Genomic DNA, 14,857 nt, shown 5'->3' on the forward strand with positions numbered 1-14,857 from the left:
ACCATCATTGAGTGCTTGTAATAACTTCCGATTGTGATCTATAGTTGATTTTGATTAATAAGCAGACACATGCACTTTTTGTATGTTTAATAACGCTACACTGCTAATATTTGTCATAAACATCCTTTATTGCTATAAAAATACCATGAGCTGCATACAAAACACATACAGAAAATATATCGTCAAAATCATGTCTATTTGCTTTCATATTTCATGTGTAGAAAAAGAGTTAACGCGCTCTGACTCATAACACTCGCGCACGTGGAAGAAAAAACGGTGCTCTACTGTGATTACATAATTCAGTGGAAAATTAATAGAAATGTTATTCTGTATAAAGAACATGTTTATTTTATTTAGTCATTTAGCAGACGCTTTTATCCAAAGCGACTTACAAATGAGGACAACAGAAGCAATCAAGTTAAGGGGTTAAACCATCATCGAGTGCTTGTAATAACTTCCGATTGTGATCTATAGTTGATTTTGATTCATAAGCAGACACATGCACTCTTTGTATGTTTAATAACACTACACTTCTAATATTTGTCATAAACATCCTTTATTGCTATAAAAATACCATGAGCTGCATACAAAACACATACAGAAAATATATAGTCATAATCATATGTCTATTTGCTTTCATATTTCATTTTTAGAAAAAGAGTGAACGCGCTCTGACTCATAACACTCGCGCACATGGAAGAAAATGGACGGTGCTCTACAGATCACATGATTCAGTGGAAAACTGAAACAGAAGTGAAACAAGTAGTAGGAAAATGTAGAAAAAACATGTGAGAATAAATCTGTTCTCAAATACTAACGATAACAAGAACTCGGCATCCACTCTTTTCTCTTATCCGGGATACTCTTCTTCGATGTTTGTTTACACTGGTTTTCGAAACGGTGCCACCACTCTCACCCTTTTGTACAACAGCAGCTGCTCCGGTCACATGATGTAATGCTAAAATCTTATTGGACGGCCCGTGATTTCGCTTTGCGAAACTGAAAAGATTTGTCGGACTCATTCGGAAAAACAAATTCGCATTTTCGGAGCGCGAATGTTCGCGATCTATGTGGAAGCATCCATAGAAATCTATTGTTTTATTCCAGCGCGTCATCACGTCCGATATTAGTTTAGATTTTTCGCGTTCAGTGTGGAAAGGCCTTAAGACTTAAGTTCAGATTTTGCCACCATGCTCACGTAATGAATTGTGTGAATGTTGCCAGTGGTGGTCTGTTAAAGATCATTTAGGTAAAAAAAAAAAAAAAAGCTTTTCTGGTTTTCGAAACGGTGCCACCACTCTCACCCTTTTGTACAACAGCAGCTGCTCCGGTCACATGATGTAATGCTAAAATCTTATTGGACGGCCCGTGATTTCGCTTTGCGAAACTGAAAAGATTTGTCGGACTCATTCGGAAAAACAAATTCGCATTTTCGGAGCGCGAATGTTCGCGATCTATGTGGAAGCATCCATAGAAATCTATTGTTTTATTCCAGCGCGTCATCACGTCCGATATTAGTTTAGATTTTTCGCGTTCAGTGTGGAAAGGCCTTAAGACTTAAGTTCAGATTTTGCCACCATGCTCACGTAATGAATTGTGTGAATGTTGCCAGTGGTGGTCTGTTAAAGATCATTTAGGTAAAAAAAAAAAAAAAAAAAAGCTTTTCACATTACACTTGAGTCCAACATCTTTTTTTGTTAAATCCAGATTCTAAGCTCAGGTTTAGCCCTGGGTTACACAAATGCTTACTTTTAAAATTGGGTTAGTAGTGCCACTTTTAACCCTGAATTGTGGTGCCAAAGATATAATACCAATGCAGTCATGAAATGTCATGCATTAAGTTGGTTAAAAGCAAATAACTTAAACAATGCTTGCTTGCTTTAAATATTAATGGCAATCTGATAATCACAGAAACATTCACATGCTGCATCTGAATGATTTAAAAATGTCGAACAGTGAAGGCAAATGCCTTAAATAGAATGGTGTACTTCCTCTCTGTTAATTTGATCTAACAGTTTAATTGTATATAAATAAATCGCCTTTACTGCTTTCTGAGAATATTGTGCTCAAGTTGTTTTTGTGTGTGTATGGTCCTTCAGGTAATTGGCGCAGTCAACAGGTGTTTTTGAGTTGTTCTGTAGGCTTGTTTTTCTTGACGGATGTCTTTCATCTGTGTGTAAACAGGTAAACGCTACGATGAGAAGGTGGATAATTTCTCCTTTGGCATTGTGCTTTGTGAGGTAAGAGTCTTTTGTTGTGGTAAACATCTCTGACCCTTTATGAGGACAGCATGTGCTCCTAGAACTGTCATTTATGTAAGTTAAGTTGAGCTTGACTGGTTTGAGTCAAAACTGCTACATTTTAGTCTCAGTCGTGTAAGAGGACACTTCATGTTTATTTCACTCTCATTTGTCCTTATTCATTTTTAACTCTTCTTTTGGTGTAGATAATCGGTCAGGTTTATGCAGATCCTGAGTGTCTCCCGAGAACGCTGGACTTTGGGCTCAATGTGAGAAAATTCATTGAGAAATTTCTTCCTGAACACTGTCCTCCAGCTTTCTTTGCATTGGCTGTGGCTTGTTGTGATCTCATCCCTGACAACCGGTAAGTGCCACTGTTTTGTCATGAATGTTCAGCGGTAATATTGAAGGTGAGTTTAAAATAGAAACGATAGGTTATTCCCCAGTAAGACAGATGTGAAATGATCATTTCCTTTGGGTGGTGTGGCGTTCTGATTAATGATCCGCGCTTGTGAAAGTTGCAGGTTTAAACCCTGAACTGGGATTTTCAGGTTTCCGTGAAGAATACTTTTATTCATTAAATTGATTAAAAGTGACATTTTGTTTTGTGAATGTATTGTTCAAATTAATGCTGTTCTTTTGAACTTTCTATTTAGCAAGGAATCCTGAAAATAAAGTATCATGGCTTCTACAGAAATATTAAGCAGCACAACTGTTTTCAACTGATAATAAGAAATGTTTCTTGAGCACCAAATCCCCATATTAAAGTGATTTCTGAAGGATCATGCGACACTGAAGACTGCATTAAGAGCTGCTGAATATTCAGCAGGAATAATAAACCATTTAAAATGAACAGCTATTTTGAATTGTAATGGTATTTCATAATATTAGAGCTTTGGATTTTTGATCAATTAAATGCTGCCTTTGTGAGCATAAAAGACTTCTTTTAAAAACCATACCGACCCCAAACGTTTGAACAGTAGTGTATCTAGATATCACATGTATAATGGTGATTAACATTACCCTATAATAGATAGAAATACTTTGTGTTCTTACCTCTTTCCTCTTCCTGTCTTCTTCAGGCCTGCTTTTCAGAAGTTGGAGGACTGTTTTGAGGCATTAGCTCTGAATCAGGAGTTGAATATCCCTCTGCCTGCTGAACTGGATGATCTTCAGCAGACGTTTTTAAGGACTTATGGACCCAGTGAAATTGCCTCTGAAAACCAGGAAAACAACATAGACTAATCCAACAGCAGCACAGGCTGAGATGTGGGCTGGATTTTGATGAGTTTACAGAACTGAATCGGAGCATTTACCTTGGGTTTGCATACTGGGAACATGCTGATGCTGGTGTTCCTCTGAGAGGTCTGTCATGATGCTCAGAACTTTGAGGGCATTCTAGAACTGCAAAAGAGTTCTGTTAAAGGAACAGGTACATTTCAGTGACCTTGAGCTTCTTTGTGACATTTTTTCCCCTTCTGTCTACTGTGGATGGTTTAATTTTGATTTAACCATGTAGCACAAACCGATCTCGCTAATGAAGTTTCAAATGTCAGATTTTTTCATAGTGTAGCATCCATTAAATTGATAAATTTTCAATCACAACAATTATAAAAGTGTGTTTGTCATTAAACCTTTCAAGAACATGTCTGGGTCATATTTTACCCCTCACTAAAAAAGAAGTGAGGCATTTGAGGCCATTAGGATTAGATTTTAAGACAATTATGCACACCACCCTCCCACATTCTGAGCAATTATATTATTTAAAGTTGTATTGTTTATGCCAATCTAAATAATAAAAACATCACTGAGAATATTGGGAATTGCAAAAAAAAAAAAGAACGAAAAAATAATAATAATTTAGGAGGAAATGTGCTTAATTGTCCTAGAAGTGTAAACGTTAAAATTGGGTTTAATGTGACCAGGACATGTTTTCAGGTGATTAACCTCTTTATTTCAAAGTATAAAAATATGGAAGGTTCTATTGATTCATGAAATTGAACTCTAGGAATGTAAAGCAAACATTGTTGAAGCACACTGCCCCCTGCAGGCCGTTGTGCTTAAGTGCACTCAATCCCTTGACTGTTTCTGTGGCACATTTCCTCTTTTTTTTTTTTTCACTCACAATTTGATATTTTTTGTAAGTGTTTAAGCAGCCACATGGAGGCGCTGTTGTGTACAGAATAAGATGCTGACAGTAGTTCTGCTCTGAACAGCATTCAACTGTTACTATTTCTGCACAAAACAGCAAGTCTTATAGAAGACCTACTAGATTTGCTGAAATATCCCACAACTATATCCCACAATGCCGTGTGCTCGACTTGACCTATTATTTCCAGTTTGACAATGGCCAGGACGTTTTATGTGCGACATTTCACTGGATTTATAAGTTCAATAAAACAGGCCACTTGTTAAGTCGAAACATACACATAACGAGTTCATAGTGTAATATTTTCCAAACCTGCTCCTGGAGTATCCCCAGCACTGCACGCTTAGACTCCAGAATAGAATTTCAGATGGCATTTTAGGCACCTTAAAAAAGCTCGTTTCAAACCAAAATGGGCAACCGGTCATTTTAAGAAGCCGTTAATAAAGGCTCCACGCGGTATTCACTTCAAACACCAATACATGACTTCAAAGATGTAATTTTGCCATTTATGATCTCGTGATCCTGAGTGGCGCGGAAGATCCGGTTGCATAAAGCACCTTCGCAAAGACCCGCCCCCCTTAGTTACTGTTGCTACGTCCGACAAGCAATGGTGTCATGTTCTTACACAGTGAAAAATACACTGCAAGGACGCTGACAGACAAGACAGAGCAGGTTACTTTTGGTATGAAACAAGTCTCAGCTTTCAAATGTTGTAATTTTTATGAAATTTAAACAATAATTACCGTTTTGTTGGTCTTTAATGTGTCGGGACAGAACGCTGCGCCTCCGTTCAAGCGGCTCGTGAACCAATCATCTCTTCGTGTTTACTAGTTATAGCACGAAATAAACATTAATGAACAAATTTTGTTTCAAACGCAGAAACGTGTAAATAAATACACATAATTTTTAAAGTTCAAGTCCACCATTGTTAATCTTCTTCCCTGTCTGGTTTGTTTGTTGGCCAGAGTGGCGGAGTCTTATGATAGGTCAGATCGCCTGTCAATCAAACTCCCAGCAAAGGATCAGTCAAAACAGTTTAAATTCAACTTAGAACATTTATTTATTACTAAAAATTGGTCAAAAATTACAGTTGAGACTTAGTTAAGTTTAAAACTTTAAAGACTTAAAAAAAGAAAAAGCATTGCGGTTTCCAGACTTCATTAAGTACCTTAACCATTTGAAACATTTATAGAGTATAAAGTAGGTTTATATATAAGTAGGCTACCAGATCAGCGTTTTATAATTATTATTTAAGGATCAAGACTGGAGTAATGGCTGCAGAAGAGTCAGCTTTGTCATACAGGTAAAATTAAATTTGAAAATATATACTAAAATAGAAGCAGTTATTTTAAATTGTAATATTTCACAAAACGTTTTAACTAATTTTTGACCAAATGAATGTAGCCCTGGTGAGCATATATTCTTTCAAAACTAAAAATCATAGTGATTTCAAATTGTTTTGATGAGTATTATGTACTTATATACTACTAAAAACAAATAGGCAGTGGTCAGCGTTTACTACACTGTATGCAAGTCTTCCATCTGAACTTTTTTGCCCCTTTACTCTCATAATGTGCAGGAAAGTAAACATAGCTACTAAGTGATATATGGAGGAAGATACTGCAAAAACATGTCAAAAAAGGACAACGATATAATTTTCTTCAAACTGATTTTATTTCATAGCAGTAAAAAACTGCTAAAAATAAAAACACAAGATCTTCCGGAACCTTAAGCAGTTGTACAATCAACCCTGGGAAAATAAATGCATACATCAAAAAAATCCCATCTCTGTAAAATGAAACCATAGTACATTATTTTAATACGTCATCTTGAACACTCTCTCAGTTTCAGGTTCATGCTTCAAACTATGTCCTATTTCAGACCATCTGTATGGTCAGGAACAAATGAACACTGATATAGAAAATGTAACCAGAGACCCACTCTGACTGGTTTGCTGAAGTCATGACAGCGCTCACTTGCTCTTTATCAGATTGTGGCCACAGAAGCAACAATACATTCAAATGTAATTTACTAAGGCAAGATCTCTGGAAAGCTTTCCTCTTCATTTAGTCAAAACCTTCACCTAGCTTAGCTCTAGCATCCCAGGCCACATGATCTGCCTAATGAATATGGATTTCTGGGAAAGAGCTATCAAAGGCAATTAACTAAATTAGCTCTAGTTGCTAACCAAAGCTCCCTACAGAATAAACAGCCCAGCTGTAAAGCAACAGATTCAGATACACATGTACAATTTCAGTCTCAACTCTCCACCACAACTGCATTAGGAACAAAAACAACAGAAAAGGCAGGAAAGAAGATAAGAATGGATTGTCTTCTCTTTCAAAACCCCAGAACATCTGATGATCTGATCCATCGACACTTCATAAGAGGACACGGAGCAGTTAACTGGACCGTCGCCGACCGTCTCATTGGAGTTTAACAAGCAGGGAAAGTTCATGCCCTGTGATGATGTTCACAAAACGTACTTGCAATTTTTCTCCACGTGAATCCCTGACATGCATATTTATACAAACCCACCATTTCACCTTTTCCAGTGTATCCCCACATGTCCTACTTTCCCCAACAACTTTGTTGAGGAAATAAGGACACCATCTGGGACAAAAAAAAAAGCTTTCCACCGCTCTCTCAAGGCATATGCCCTACCTTTACTGTGAAACCATGCTGTAAAGGCAAGGTAAAGAGAAAAGAGATGACAGGCAGAGGGAAGGTGGACATGGGGTTTGGTCCTCTGAGATTCTGCAATACTGCATAGACATGTCTTAACAAGACGCCTTTACAGGTGCTCATCCTGTTCCTCCATCAGGCTCCGGGGGTCCCTGCTGTCCCCATGAGGGGGTCGGCCCCCTCGACAGGCTCCTGAGTGGGGGTCTGGTTGTTGGGTTCAGCCGTGATGACGATGGTGTTCTCGTCCACAAGCTCGCAGGTGGGGTTGGCAAAGGCTGAGAGAGGAAGAGTGATGCGATGCATCTCACGCTCGTAAACCCGCTGCTCGTGCTGTTTCTTGAGGTCACGACCCCTACGGGACAAAACACAAAACCATTTCACTTCAACCACTGCCAGGTTTAGTCATGTTTTTGTCACTCATCAATTGAATGAATAATAGAATGGGGTATAAAAGTCAGACACCACAAGTGAAATTTTTATTTTGCATATTTTTTTCAACGTTCTAAATTGTAAATCTTTTTTTTTTTTTTTTTTACATTTAAGATATTTTTTCATTACAAATTCTTCAGCATTACAAATTTGAGTGAAAAGTTTCATAAAACATTGTGCTGTTCAAATGTTTCTTCTTAGAGCCATAAATAACATAAGTTTATCATGTTTGTCTGGATATAGTGATTTTCGTAAATTAATATATGCATATTTTCAAAATTTATACTGTATCACATGACTTTAGTAACTTAATATTTTGAATTGGATGAAGAAAAAAAGTGACTTGGTACTAGACAGTCTTTTGACCATTGAAATAATTAAAATCATATTTAATTAAAAGCTTGATTAAAAGTGTAATGGTTCTTAAGTTTGGTTTAAATTTTGTGACCTGAAAAACAAAAAGTGAACTGTTACACTGTAATTTTATGCATTCACACATCAAATCCTTTGTGCCTGACCCCTGTGGAAATGATGGTGAATGGAAATTATGTGTCATTATATGTTATGTCGTCATGATCTTTGATTAAAGATGATAGTACTTTAACCGTTAAGACCCTGTTTGTTAAACTCAACAAAAGTCCAAGGTTTCCAATTAACTGCTCCAAAGAGAGTTTTCCAAATTCATACTTTCGGTCTCGGAAACACAGACTCGAAGAACCACTCTGAATTACATAATCAAAAAGAACGACTTATTCAGTGTTTCCACTTTATTTCCTCTGAATATTATTTCCATTTCTAATATATCCATTCAAGCTAGACTGTAATATTTAACAGTGACACACTACAGACAGAAGGAGTGATTTGTCTCCAGTATTGTCTATTTTTAGACAAATGCTCTAGTGGAGAGGACCAGCTCTAATTCGTCACTCGCTGTCAAGGAAGAAACGGATCTCGATCACTATCCTTTACCGTTTCATGAAAATGGCAGTTGAATGTTGGAGAAATCTCATATTACTAAACAGACCCCTGTCTTATCCTTCCTTTCACTCCATCTCTAGCCATTCAGACTGTGCATGGCAGACTTGCGGCGTGTTATGCAATCCTCCTACACTTACCCAGCACTTTTCCTAGTTTTATAGGTTAACACTCCTCTCAGCCCAACATCCTGCCCCTGCTTATTAATACTGAGCCAATTAATCGCTAGATAAACCATGACATACACACATTATCAGCTGACGCACGAGTACATGCTGCCCAAGGCTACTGAGTGCCCTGCCAAACTCTTTACAAGATAGAGATGAGATATTATATCCCCAATTATGATTTTTACTGTCATCTATTATCACATAAAACATCACCAGATATATATATATATATATATATATATAAAAAAGGAAATTATAAAATGAAACCTATTTTTGAACCAACAAGAATGAATTTGAATGACAATTAAACAGTTTTACTACTTTTCAAATACAGAAAATAAATATCACATGGAATTTTTCTTTCTTTTGATTTTAGGTTGAATTGTAAGATTGAACCCTTAAATTTGAAGGCTTGTTTCTACACCAGCACTTGCTGCACATTTAGTTCGGGTTTGCATACACTGTGATTAGAAATGTACAAAACAATTGATATCTCTATTGATATCAGCTTTCAGAGTCCTTCTGTTCCTCCCCAAACTCAACACCCACTTCTAAATGTCAAAACAACCTCCTAAATATAGACAGTCAAGATGCCTCCAATATCTGCACCCACTCACCATCTCATGTGTCTAATGGCATTAAAATGACAGTGTTACATCAACCTGCTATGTGTTTCCAGCTAATGCCCGCCCTTGTTAGATATAACACTTTATTCCCTTGAAAGCATGTAGCAAACCCAATGACATCCTTTAACTCTGTTGCACAGTCAGCACCTCTGAGTGACTCGGAGTCGATCAAAACCAGCATCTCACTATGAACTGTAGTACTGGCCACACATTTTACCTCAAGTCTCCTCATTCTGAGGAATCGAAGAGCCTTTTCTGCCTGGATTTTGTCTGTTGTGCTTTTCTATTGACATCAGCTGTCTATTCTCCATTCTTAAGTGCACACAGTAATGGGACATTGTGTTGCAGGTTGTACTGACCGTTTGTAGAAGTATCCCACTGTGATGCCACCTCCAAGTAGGATGATAATGGCCATCAAGAAGACGGCCAGAACGTAACCTGCCAAGGTAGCAAAGACGACCAATATACCCATGAACTTCTCGGTTCTTGGATGTAGTTTGATGTTTTAGACAACTCAACACTTACCGAGAGTCCCAAGGTCTTTCTTCTTCTTGGGTCCACTCCTGACCTGCTGTTGGACTCCCTTCACGGGCTGCACCGCCACACCCTCCACCTGCGAGGGGAAGGAGTCAGCGTTTTCGAAGGTCTCCACCATCCTTGGGGTGAGTCCCTGAGTGGGGACCGACTCTTCTGGAGCCGTGGCTTCTGTGGAGTTTTGGTCTGTGGGGTGACAGGATGAACAGGATATGAGTGTTTTTCTGTTTTTTTCTCAATCTGTGTGCTAATGTAAATCAGCTTTGCACTCTTTTCAATTAACAAAACATTTATACTAAGCAGTTTTGCTGTGGTCTGTGGGAGTGAGTGCTCTGAACGGACAATTGTTTTCTTGCGGTTGTTGATTGGATGGAGGCAGATCAGAATGTGAGCTTGCAGTTGATTGTAAGAAAGGGGTGATATGTAAGTGGATTAAATGAATGGAAAAATAAGGCATACATCACCAGAGAAGTCTATGCGAAGTTTGAATTTTGATAAAAAAAAAATTTTTACATTTGCATGGATGAATCATTCAGATAACTAACATGCATTTAGCAAATGTATGGGGTGAATCTTCAACTCATGCTGAGCTAAAAAAATAGATTTTGGTCCGAAAACATGCTCCACCCAAGTATGTGAACACAAACTGACATTAGAATTGCTCATTACATTCTGAAATGAGTCAGAAAGCAATTCGAAAACCCAGAAATAATAGTGTGCTGTTATGCTTTTCCAAACAAAGCTTTAGCCTTTACTAGACACACTAGACGAATACTACGACACTGATTTTTTTTTTTCTTTTTGAAACACGTAATGAGATAAAGTTTGGCTATTTTTATTTAAATAGGACATTAGGTGGACCTGATATATTTCAGAGGCCCCATAGGAAGAATTCCCAGCTGAGAACATTAACTTCTCTTGCTGTGGTCCAACCCTCTAGAATTTTTCCACCATCCTCTACTCTGAAAAAGCTGTTTACACACTCCAGCAGAGTTAAAGAACATTAGTTCGCAGCTCAGCTAGCCAATCAGAAGCTGTCGCCGTGGTGTGCATCTTCCTCACGGCCAATCGTAATCCCAGAGGGTGGGGTCTACACCTTCTCTTGAACAGCTGCAGAACAAGTTTCCTTGTTTGTTCCTTTGTCTGTCCCAACTGAGGAAACCTCAAGGCTGATGAGTCTAGTCTCGTGTTGTTGTTCAACTTTATCTGTCCTTGCAGCATGTTGAGTCAAAAGATAATTCTGAGGAAACCGCATCAGTGTGGATTAAAACTGACCAACTGGCCTAGTAGATTTTTTTTTTTTTTTTCAAAGTAGGATACATTCTGCTCTATTGTTTTTTTGTTGTTGTTAATAAACCAAATAAATGTAAATAAAAATGATTCATACCAAAAGTAACCTTTGGTTCAGTTCCAGTTTTTAGAGTAGGCTCTGGGGAAAGTGAAATATTTGGTGCCAACTTTGTTCACTCCCTAGAGGATGTTTTCTCAAGCTATTTGCTTTTTCCCACAAAAAGTAGATTGCACATTGCACATTTCTGCTTTGCATAAATATTTTTAAATCAGCTTCCTCCAGGTTCTTGGAAGAAACAGTGTGCAGCTAAAAGTATTAGATGGTGGAAACAGAGTAACACGTTAGTAAGACCCAGTTGTGAAATGCCTGAGAAAGACACGAGTTAAATAAATCACTTTCATCTATCAAAATCACATTTCATGCTGGAGTGTTCATCTCTTTTCTTCCCCCAAAAGTGCTCTGTGCTATTTATTTTATTACAAAGGTTTAATGTCAAGAATTTAGAAAATGAACATTTACATGCATACGAGCTACCGTGATTTAAAAATATATATATTTTAAGTAAGAGTGAACATGGCTACCTTGGCATGTCCTAATATCACATGCTTCTTTTCTGGTTGCTCCATCGGACCCGGAGACATAGCACCAGGGCTTCTCTGAACCATCTGGGCTGCGGCAGAAATTGTGATCTCCAACATCTGGCAAGAAGAAATCAAAATGATGAACCTTTAAAATTTGATTTAATGGATACTTCATATTTTCGAACTAAACTTTTTTTTGTTTGTTTGTGTGAGCATGTGTTTTTGAGTTGTAGTGAGTGTGTCCCACATGCACATCCCCAGAAATGTCCTCGTCTGGATTATGGAAGAGTGATAGCTCAGCTTTATGAGCTGGGCTCATGATATCATCTGGGCAGCAAGCCCATGTCATACATAACCATAATTTACTAAATCTATAATCAGCAACATTGACAGTCTGCAAACTGCACGCTCTAATTAATGGATACAGTCTGTAAATATGCTTGATTGTATGTATCCTAGCTTAATTTCCTCAAATATGATTACATTGTTTTGGGGTGTTGTTTTGAAAGAGCTTGATTTCAAATTTTATAATAAATATGTACAAAAACATCACGAAAAGTAGAACCATAAGTTACCTGTCTGTGAGTTGAGGCTCTTCCAGTTGAGGCAGATATTCCCTGTGGATGTCTTCTGTTGAATTCCCCTATAGTCCTCTCCATTAGATGTTATACACTCTAGGGGAACAAATCACCTTCATGTGATTTGGAAAAGTGGTTTCTGTTCCATTAATTTAGAATAAGGTGGTTCAATTTTCATGACTAAATCACAACATTAACTACACTAAAACAATAGTCAATACTTTTCCAGTAAAAACGTGCTTTGTTATGAACAGATATGAAATGATCATGTACAAACACTGCTGTAAAATGCAAAATAGTGAGAAAATAAACCCTCATAAACTCAATCACTTGAACTAAATCATACATTTTTTTAGAACGTTACTGCAACACACAGAAAGAGATCTTACCTTCAACAACAGACCAACAGTCCACCAAACCAGAGCTCAGCAGAAACACAAAGTACAGCAGTTGAAACATTTTCATTCGTCGATGCTGTCAACAACAAGAAGAATTATTATTTATGATGACTTGAAACGAAAACGATCTGTTTAAAGGGAAGAGCCTGTGGTAAATGGAGCCACACTGCTCTCCAAACACAGCGCAGTCGTGCTCTTGTTTTGAGCTGTGAGCTGGTAAACAAGCCTGTCTGTCTGCCTGCCTGTCTGTCTGTCTGTCCGTGCGCTGATCGCAGAAGCTCCCTGCAGTGACGCCGCGTCCTCCAGGTCCTAAACACAGCAGTTTCTCTCGTAATGTGTGGAACCATAGACTGTAAAAAACAGTGTGGAACATGCGATTTATTCATAGCGTTCAGTCACGTGACCGGCTCGAAGACTTGGAGGGCAAAACATCCACAGAACTGCAGCATCTGTTTCCCATCTGCAAATATTTAGATAACCTCTCAGAAGAATAAAACAAAGGTATGAGAACAAAATGCAAGTTTTGGCCATTTGCAATCCATGGTAAGCACCCGTGGCAATATTTCAATAATTAAACAGTGCGACAAAACGTTGTAAAACACTTAAAGTGCCATAATATATTTAAAACAGTAATATTAAATTCAGTAATCACCATATTAATGATGCACAGTTTACATAGGCAAGCAGATGTGGTTTTCTATGGGAAACCGTTTAATGTGAAACTTTGCACATTGTGTTTATATTCTAGGTTCATCTGCTTGTCTGTACAAAATATACATAATCAATAAGGTGTTGAATTTCGCCTTTTAATATCTGCGTTTTACTACATTACTACTTAATACAATCTGCGTAAAAATAACTGGCAGTCAGTGGAGCAAAGCTTCATTTTGCCCTCCAGGTGAGCGTTCCTATAAGGGTGTGACATCACATGAAAACTATCAATACGGCGCTTTCCAAATGGAAAATATCGGCCTCAGAAGGGCACTTCGGAGTAAAAACAATCATGGCCGCCATATTGATGGGTCGTTCCAAACCTAAGTGCTCAAAACTGGCCACTTCAAAGGGCCCTTTGGAATGAAGGGTGTCGAAGGGTACAACTGATGGACACTTCAGGCTCCCATGATCCTTTGCACAGGGAAGTTGTTGGGCATCACAGAATTCGACTTCACCGATAAATGTATGCATAGTATTTTTATATACTACTGTAATATTTATACAAGTTAGATTTGGTACATTTTTATGGTTGGTCAAAACGACATTGTACTTCAACAAAAATACAAAAATACAGCTACCTTTATCAGTCCATTCAAATGTTTCAAATACATAGACACAATATACATTACAAATACATTTTGCATTACATTACATACACAAATATAGATTATATTTGCGTAAAAATAACTGGCGGTCAGTGGAGCAAAGCTTCATTTTGCCCTCCGGGTGGGCGCTCCTGTGAAGACTGACTTTTATTCAGTTTTTAAGGTTTTAAGTTGTCGGTTGCTAGTTGAGTTAACTTAAAGGGGTCGTATGGTGTGTAATGAAATGTGTTTATGCGGTTTAAGGTTAAAAAAACATTATTTTCCACATACTGTACATTATTGTTTCTCCTCTATGCCCCGCCTTTTTGAAACGCGTCGATTTTTACAAAGCTCATCGTTCTGAAAAGCGAGGTGTGCTCTGATTGGCCAGATATCCAGTGCGTTGTGATTGGCCGAATACCTCAAGCGTGTGACGGAAATGTTACTTCCCTTGCCATACTGTGATGCCTTGTCCGGCCGGAGCGATGATTCAAAAACATGAAAACCCATTACAAACGAGGCATTTGTTGCATCGCGACGCATAAACATAAAACCATGTCAGCATTTGTGATCGGAGAAATGACAAACAACAAGCCCTACTCTACACTGCCCAAAAACTCGCTTTAAATATATAAAGTATAAAAACTCTTTAAATATAAAAGACGTACTTACAGTCTTTGAGTCAGAACAGCCGGCATTGTAGTCTACTCTACCAGGATCAGGAAACAGTCCTCCATAAAATGTGCTGGACACATCTGAATATTTGGGCTAAACTGGTCTGGAACAGTGTTGTAAATGCAACTTAACCACTGATTTCTAGTCGTGTCCATTTTTGGAAGGCCAAACAAAGTAGTTTCGCTTTCACAACAAAAAACACAGCGGCCTAGCGTGAGGGGAAGCCCC

The 14,857-nt window shown here is 38.0% G+C and overlaps 2 protein-coding genes across 3 annotated transcripts in view; one reads left to right on the top strand and one right to left on the bottom strand.

The window, feature by feature from the left end:
* Window positions 1–3,911, top strand: part of limk2 (LIM domain kinase 2) — a 26,067-nt gene extending 22,156 nt beyond the window's left edge. For both annotated transcript variants that reach the window (XM_016441811.1, XM_016441812.1), the window contains exons 14-16: window positions 2,185–2,240; window positions 2,447–2,604; window positions 3,323–3,911. In XM_016441811.1, the coding sequence (XP_016297297.1) occupies window positions 2,185–2,240; window positions 2,447–2,604; window positions 3,323–3,485 (377 nt within the window). In that variant the 3' untranslated portion in view covers window positions 3,486–3,911. The remainder of the gene's footprint in view (window positions 1–2,184; window positions 2,241–2,446; window positions 2,605–3,322) is intronic.
* A 3,025-nt stretch (window positions 3,912–6,936) lies between these two features.
* pik3ip1 (phosphoinositide-3-kinase interacting protein 1) lies at window positions 6,937–12,994 on the bottom strand. The gene is made up of 6 exons (XM_016441813.1): window positions 12,648–12,994; window positions 12,256–12,354; window positions 11,681–11,797; window positions 9,800–9,994; window positions 9,634–9,712; window positions 6,937–7,426 (listed from the first exon to the last, which is right to left on the bottom strand). The coding sequence occupies exons 1-6, from the start codon at window positions 12,721–12,723 to the stop codon at window positions 7,210–7,212; spliced, it is 783 nt and encodes a 260-aa protein (XP_016297299.1). The 5' UTR covers window positions 12,724–12,994; the 3' UTR covers window positions 6,937–7,209.
* Window positions 12,995–14,857: the final 1,863 nt, after the last annotated feature.

Source organism: Sinocyclocheilus anshuiensis, unplaced genomic scaffold (assembly GCF_001515605.1).
Source record: "Sinocyclocheilus anshuiensis isolate Anshui unplaced genomic scaffold, SAMN03320099.WGS_v1.1 scaffold799, whole genome shotgun sequence".
Taxonomy (NCBI): Eukaryota; Metazoa; Chordata; class Actinopteri; order Cypriniformes; family Cyprinidae; genus Sinocyclocheilus; species Sinocyclocheilus anshuiensis.